The sequence below is a fragment of the Micromys minutus genome (assembly GCF_963924665.1).
Source record: "Micromys minutus genome assembly, chromosome: 21".
Classification (NCBI taxonomy): Eukaryota; Metazoa; Chordata; class Mammalia; order Rodentia; family Muridae; genus Micromys; species Micromys minutus.
Genome location: NC_137956.1, coordinates 13148495 through 13156528, shown reverse-complemented (window position 1 = coordinate 13156528; position 8034 = coordinate 13148495). Strand labels below are relative to the sequence as shown.

Below are 8034 nucleotides of genomic sequence, written 5' to 3'. Positions count from 1 at the left end.
CTTCTTTGACGCACGCGCAGCGCCAGGAGGGAGTTTCGTTTCCGGCCTGGTAGATTTCGATTTTTGGCGTTCGGTAGTCGCGGTTGGTGGGCAACAACTGAGCCAAGATGTTGCGGAATCTGCTGGTAGGTAGCTTTGGGGCTCTTGCTGGTACTGGGGTGTCGGGGCGGAGGGTCAGGTAACCTGACAGAAAGCCGTGCTGGAAATGGGGCAGAAGACAGCAGCCGGAGTCACCTTGGCCAAGCGTCCTTTTTCCTGACCTTCCGACCACTCGCCTCTGGCTATTTCTGGGCAGGCGTAGAGGGAAGAGCACGATCACATTTGGTTCCTAAGTCACTACAGCTTACTGTCGCTTATTGCTAAGGTTGTAGCTCTGATGTAGGCTTCCGTGGGGGGTATCTTGTACACCTGGAAACACTAGGCAGCTTCTTGTTGTCCTTTTGTTTTGTATCATAGTGAAAAGATATCAGAAGTAAGCTAAATAACTAAATAATACAATTTTAGTTTTAATTTAATGGATTTCATGACTGAAGTGTAATGGCAATTCTGAATTACCATCAACACTTGGTGAATATTACCCCCAAATTTAAAAAGGCATAGTTCCACTTTATTTTGTAATTATTTAGCAAAATCTTACTAACGTACCAATACCATTTAAAACGTGGAGTGCATATTTATCGGACTTAAACAAGACTTACACCCCGTTACATTTTTCTTAGATAGCTAGGAGTGCTCTAGTATGTCCCCTCTACTGCAAAGTAATTTTTCAATGCCTTGGCTATCCTGGAACTAGCTCTGTAGACTAGCTCTGCCTCTCTAGTGCTGGTATTAAAGTCTCAAGCCACCACTGCCCTGCCACTAATAGATACTTGACATGGGCAAATAAATGAAAATGTTAAAGATGAATGGTCTATATCATTTATTTTTATGTATATCAGTATGCTTTTGTTCAGTGAATATAAAGTACTGCTGGTTAATTTCGGGCACAGGTTATATAGGTCATGGCTTCTGAAGACTTTGGAATGTATCATGAAGCACAGAGTAGAGAGTAAACAACATCTGGAAACTCTGGATGCTAGTCTTGACAGTTCTTCACTTTATGACTGACAAGTTTGAGAGTGGTTTAAATCTCTGCTCCCTTTCACCGTGTGAAGGGTTGGAAGTTGTCTTTGCAGGTTTCTTGAGACTCTTAAGTTTTGTTTGCTGTATGGGGGTTCTCTGTTTCAGGCCCTTCGTCAGATTGCCCAGAGGACCATCAGCACCACTTCACGAAGGCATTTTGAAAACAAAGTTCCCGAGAAACAAAAGCTGTTTCAGGTACTGAAGTATTCCTGGTGATTGTTAATTGTAATAGAGCTGAGAAGGTAGAGTAAATCCAGCGGATCTGCTTCTTAGAGGCTCTCAAGTATTTTTTTTTTTTTTTTTTTTTGAGCATAAGGAAAAGTATTTGCTATAAGAGATGCTCAGGTAGGTGGGAAAGTGGAGAGGACAGTGAATTTTTGTGTGTGTGAGGAATTTATGATGAATTAGTATTCTCTGGGGAATAATGGCATAAACCATAAAAAAGTTCCAGAAACAACAAATAAGCAGAAATGGAGTAGATGTTTCAGGGTGTAGCATGTGTCCTGGAAAGAGTGCAGTAAATAATCCTAGGTGGGGAATGCTTCTAAGGAGACATCGAAAAACCCAAGGACAAAAACCAAGACCTAAAAGTGAACCAGATGAGCCACTGAAGTTCAATTGTGCCACCGATATTCAAAGAATTACAGAAATGCAAGTTAAACGCCCCATAGCTGTCAGGGCAAGACAGGATTCCAGTGGCATGTGGCAGGCATTGCAGCTCTGACTGCCTCTTAGCCTTGTATTCTGCTCCTCCTGCTGTAACTGCTACATTTTTAACTAGAGGATTAGGGAGCTGCGGAGGTTTGGAGTGTGCCATTTTATGGAGCCAGAATATGATTTCTCAGGATCCCTAGATGGAAGACCACTCTTCCTCTGTACTGGTGGAACAGAAGTCTTGCCATATGGTGTTGCCTTCAAAGCTATGAAGGCTGCCAGCACGGTTCTTCCAGCCCCTTTCTGGGCACAAGTTTTTTATATACCACTTGACCCTCTCACCAAGAAATAGTTGTACCCCTGTCATCTTTTCAGTTTTATAGACTTAAGGCTACTCTTTCCTGACTTTAAGTGTTCTTAGAATCAAATTGTAGCTTCTGTGTCAGCAATTGGAGCAGAGTCTTCTCAAAGCAGACAGATATGAGTGGTAACCCCACTCCTTGCAATCTAAGTAGAAAGATTTAAAATAGATTTTGTTTGCCAGGTATAGGAGAGAGATAGCATCAGTCACAAGCTTTCTTACAAGCTGAGCAGTGCTGTATTAGGGGCAGAAGTTTAGCTGGTACTAAAGTATTGTAAACAAATCTCTATCACTTAAGAAGCCCTCTCTCAGACACTTCTGTACACTGCACGTATAAGGAAATTGAAATGAAAAAGGATTTAAACTGAATCTATTAATTATTGGACGATTGACTAATGTAGTTCAGACATTTTTTCCCACTCAATAGAATATGTAGCTGTTGAAGAGAGAGTTAAATGTTTTTCAAAATAGTGTATAACATCATTACATGGCATAATCCCGTTTTGTGTATTAAGTACGTATAACTTAAAAAATTGGTAAATAATGAGCGTTAAAACTAGAGATCTATGCTGTAACCGTTCATGGGTGGTATACCTTGGAGGGATGCCTTATAGATTAGAACAGTTACCCTTTATAAGTAATTAGAGTTTGAATGATTTTTGTTTTATTGTGATATATAGTTTTCCCTATGCAAAACTTCAAGTAAAGTATTATTTATGCTACATAAAAATAAGATTCTTAAGTGGATATAAGATGATAGACTAGTGTTATAAATCAGCCTCCCACCCCATTTGATAAGAAAAAAAGTCTGCCTGGTGATTAACTGGCCAGTATCTTATATTTACATTGTTGAATTCAAGGAGTATATTTTACTACTCTGGTTTGTATATCCTCCAAAGACCTCATGCTGTCTTTTACAAGCTTGTAAATTTAGTAGTAAAGAAAGAATAAAAGTTGTAAACCTTAAATTATTTAAATTCTGGGAGTATCTGTAGCTGTTGGTTTTGAATAAATATTAATATCCTGACTCTTACCTGGAAACAAGTGATACATGTATCAATGTCTCCTTTTCTCTTTAATTAGGAGGATAATGGGATGCCAGTTCATCTGAAAGGCGGGGCATCTGACGCCCTCCTCTACAGAGCCACAATGGCTCTGACAGTTGGTGGTAAGACATGGTTTGAGTGTTTCAAGTCAGGAGCAGCTATGACAGACAGCCTTCTTGCTTTGGATGTGACGTGTTCCCTGCAGTCTGTCTGCACACCGTCTGACTGCACCTCAGATGAGCAGTTAGGACACACTAAGCATTTGACCATTAGAGCAGGTTTCAGGCAGGTTTGTGGTTAACAGAGCTAGTTTCTGCATGTATTAGTGGTTCTCAACCCCCAACCCCAAACATTCACACTCCAATAGTGGGGGTTTGAAAAAACAGTTTGTGTTCCTTATTATAATGAAGGATAATTTTGTGCTATATCTACATTTTAAAAATAGAAATGATGTAATGATGAGACTAGATTCATTTACATATTTTTTAGTATTTGTCAAGACACTTATGTTTGATCACGGATGTGTGTGTTCCCACTAGATCAGACTTAGGCATTAGATGCAAACACTCTACCTTTGCTGTACTCTCAGCCTTTATGCTTAACAGCACCTTTGCCTTTCCGATTTGAGCTGACATAGATAAGTGTATGTACTGAGATCAGAAGTCTTAGTAAGCCCTTGTGTGTTTCCCAGGAACAGCCTACGCCATCTATCAGTTAGCTGTGGCTGCGTTTCCCAAGAAGCAGAACTGATGTCATCATCCCAGGCTTCACATGGTTCAGTTTCATTCAATGCTCGATGGACCAGGAGTGACTGAGCTCATCTTTGGGGATCAATATTTATTGATGTGTATTAACTGCCACCAATAAAGCAGTCCTTAACTATTTTTTTTTTTTTTTTTGTCTCCCTTTTCACTTGAGTATAAATTACTGGTAACAAAGTTTTGAGTCAGCAGTTGGGCAATCTTAGATAAGAAAAAAAAATGAAAAGTTGTTTGTTTGCAAATTTACCGAAAGCACCATTGTCATGATATATTTAAGCAAGTTTCCTTTTAGCTAGGAATATTTAGTGGATGGTCTTCAGCACCATCTGAGCTTGACCATGGAAAGGACCTTGCTTTGCTGTTTACCCCCTGCCTTCCGGGCCTGGATGAAGTGCTGGGCACTACTCGAGTGGAGGTGGGTCCCTGCTGGCTCGTACTCAGGTGTTGGCTGAGTTCTGTCTCAGATTTTAGGGTTTACTAGGCAGCAAAACAACCGAGTGCTTTTTCTACATTCAGAATGGGTTTTAAATGGTTTTATTCGAGTCCTTACCATAAAGCTTAAAAACCTTAATTTACAAATGTTATGGGGGACTATAGGGAGTCAAATGGTCTTCTTTCTACAAGGTATACCCTGGTCATCTCTGAGAAGACTGGAGACTACCTGTGTTAGAATTAAGGGAAATTTATGAGGAAGTGTTTTATAAGCTTTAATTTCTAGATAAAAGTGAAAAATATATTTAGAAAACTTGAGCTGTGCGAAATAACCACATTAGCCTTTGCTATAAAAACATGAAGATTTGTGGTATTAATTTTTCCCAACGAGTTACCAATTGCAGATATTTTAGTCTTAGATTCTGAAGCTGAAAGGATCATCAGACTGTATATGTATCTTACTATAATTAGAAGGAAGTAGACATTAGAGTCTCTAAAAGCTGAGAAAGCTCCCCAGCAGCTTAGAACCTGGGCCAAGCCAGTGTCTAGTGGTGAAAGTAACCACTGATAATATTTTGAAAAGAATGGTCTCATTTAAATGGGGGTGGGGCGTTAGTTAGATAGTTTGCATAAATGATTTTAAATGTTTTATAACAGGATATTAAAGCCATGGGAATAGGAAAAACAGCTTGGAGTCTTTAATAATAACCTTCATTTGATATGCCACAGATTTACTGTCTCTCGCTTAATCTAGTAACAGTTATACAAGGAAAAGTTTTCTGAGACAGTTTGATTGTGTTGCTCCGGCTGCCCTGGAACTCAGGATTGTTTTGTCTTAACCTCTCAAGGAACTAGGATCTCAGGCTTAAAACACTTGGCCCAACGCTATCTAAAATTCCCTAAGACGTTTATGCTGGAACATTCTGCTTGGGGCCAGATTTACTGTACTTGAACTATTTAAGGCGAAGCTACTGCTAAACTGGCTTTGCAGATGGAATTAAATCTCCTGCAGCTTTACAAACCTTTAATAAATGGCAGCATAAGATTCCAAGTCCATCTTCCCCTGACTGAAAACACATACTTCATCTTGGTAGTTGTTTGATTAAATATATTGACTGTGCTGCATTGATAGTGCTATACTGTTTACAACAATGTGTGCACATGGGAATGTGTGCACATGGGAAAGCCCTAGAGTCCCCTGTGCAAGTGAGGCTTCTAGGGAGATTGTTTAGTTACACTTTGGTTTCCAGTTTTACATCTACCTAATCATTTAGATCAGGTCTCTCACTGTCTATTTCAAATCTAGTGTCGGGGCTTTTACTTCTGAGACTTCCTGGTTACTTCCCCACAGGCATGGGAACGCACTCCATATTGTGGTGGAACCTTCGCTTTCTGCCCTGGTTTAGTGTGCTTCCAATGGTCTGGGTGGTCACAATGATCAAGTTTCCCCTCAGAATTGTTAAGAACAATAACCTCTATGGCTTCCAGCCATGGATTGTTATGGCTAGCTACAACCACTCAAGTAGCCCATGCTCTACTGTAAGGGGGATGTAGTTACTCTAATGCATAGAAAGCTCAAGAGAGGTTTTGGTATATATCACGTATGCAGTAAATGTCATGCCCCTGCTGTTAGCACTGAGAACAAGATCCCTTAGCTTCTCATGTTCATTGTTCATGTCAGTCAACTAGGACAGGATTGTAGCAAGGGCTATAGTTTGATCTTTATTTCTGCCCTCCCTGTAAGATGGCTGCTTTAGCTTAGGCTCTTTTGAATGGTCTGTGAGGGAGGATGGAAGAGCACACACTGGATACATTTGCTTCCAGCCAGTCACAAAACCCAAGTCTTCCTTTTCTTTGTAGTAAGTCACAAACAGAAACATGGTATGAAGCATGTTTCCCAAAGCAGAGTTGGAATTTGGACTACTAAGAGCAGAAAGCTGTTAAATTGGCCACTTGTAGCAGAATCAGTTTCCTGATTTTTGACACAGGGTTTCTTAGGGGATACAGAATATAAAGGGCTCAGGCAAAGTGGATAGCTGAACAATTGGACTGCTGCATATACATCCAGTGTTCACATCTCTCCTGCTCTGAGAGAGAGACTTATTCCCAAAGCTGGTAGTTGTGCAGACATCCAGCCAGGGATCCTCTATGATCTGGTTTGCAGCCATGTGAAGAGTACTGTCTTGTGAGCCTCCACCCAGGATTTTTATATATGTCAAAAGTGATAATTTGCAAAAAGAATCACATTCCTGGCTTATAGAAGGCTTACAGTGTAGCAAGTGGTGCCAGGGAGGGCCTTATAAAACAATGTATAGAATTGTTACAAGTTTTATGAAGGGGAGAGAGTTGGTAGGGGATTGAGAATCAAAAAAGGTGAATCTACACCTGTAGCCAAGGTATAAGGAGAAAGGCATTTCAGGAATAAGGAACTACTCAGAGCAAATGCCTGAGATTTCTGGTCCTGTTCAAAGAAAAGGGAGGTGCAGGTGCTGCAGGTAAGACGTCTATCAAGGTGGGCCTTGCAGTCTTACAAGGAGGGAGTTATTGCGGGGTTCTCTGCTTTAGAGAACATGACACTGTTGAAGTAGACTGTCAGTGAGAGAACAGCTTGTCAAGGTGCTTTCTGCAGCAAATTGTACTAGATGATGGATGTGGGGTGAAAGTAGCCAGGTTTGGACAAAGGCAGGTCTTCCCAGCACCAGTTACTGAACATCTACTACTTTTGAAAAAGTACTATTCTAGGCTTGGAAATGGGCCACTAAGCTTTGTGACTTTATTGTCCAATTCGTGAAGATCATTTCCTCTTGTGAGAACTTGAGGTCCAGAGGGTGATCTCTTAGAAGTAGTGAGGTAGAGCCTAGAAAAGGTCCTTCAGTGGCGACATTGGAGAGTGGAAAAGACAGCTTTAAAAAAAAAAAAAAAATCCATGAACAGAAAGATTGCTTATCATGGCTGGATTGCAGAGACAGCTGCTATTGACACACAGGAGATTGAGAAAGCAGAGATTGTTACCTCTTCCCTAGTAACTTACCAGCAAATGCCCATGCCCCCACAAGCAGTTCTATAAAGGTCTTTTCTGGTTTCCTAATTAATGCTTGTTACTTGGTAACTACAGTCTCAATGTAACTAAATGTACCAAATACTCTCAACACACAGTTATTACAACTATTAGCAAGATATAGATGCTGAGGGGCTGAAGAGATGGCTCAGCAGTTAAGAGCACTGACTGCTCTTCCAGAGGTCCTGAGTTCAATTCCCAGCAACCACATGGTGGCTCCCAGCCATCTGTAATGGGATCTGGTGCCCTCTGCTGGTGGGTCTGAAGACAGCTACAGCATTCATTTACAGAAAATGAATAAATCTTTACAAAAGAGCAGAAAGCTGAAACAAATGAAGCAGTGCAGTTACATTAGAACTGAAGTTCATACTAGATCTGTTTTAGTCTGAAGCTCTGTGTTTACTATGCACCTAGCTAAGGAATGAAGGAAAACAGGTCCTAGAACATTGCCAGTTAGTTTCTCCACTGAAGTCTACATATCTTTAAATGTTACATCACTGGTTATGTTTGATTGCAGTTTAATATTGTTTCTGATTTTTGGACATCTGTCTGGCTATGATTCTGCTTTGATGGCCTCTACTGAATCTGTATTTTAAAGCA

The 8034-nt window shown here is 40.5% G+C and overlaps 1 protein-coding gene across 1 annotated transcript; it reads left to right on the top strand.

Moving 5' to 3' along the window:
* COX7A2 (cytochrome c oxidase subunit 7A2) lies at nucleotides 1-4067 on the top strand. Its single transcript, XM_080933983.1, has 4 exons — nucleotides 1-125; nucleotides 1228-1317; nucleotides 3221-3305; nucleotides 3875-4067. The coding sequence occupies exons 1-4, from the start codon at nucleotides 108-110 to the stop codon at nucleotides 3931-3933; spliced, it is 252 nt and encodes an 83-aa protein (XP_080790109.1). The 5' UTR covers nucleotides 1-107; the 3' UTR covers nucleotides 3934-4067.
* Nucleotides 4068-8034: the final 3967 nt, after the last annotated feature.

Bases quoted from the DNA above. Each gene is read 5' to 3' on its own strand.
- COX7A2 (XM_080933983.1), top strand. The intron at 1,318-3,220 runs GTACTGAAGTAT...CTCTTTAATTAG, and splicing joins AGAAACAAAAGCTGTTTCAG to GAGGATAATGGGATGCCAGT. The intron at 3,306-3,874 runs GTAAGACATGGT...TGTGTTTCCCAG, and splicing joins AATGGCTCTGACAGTTGGTG to GAACAGCCTACGCCATCTAT.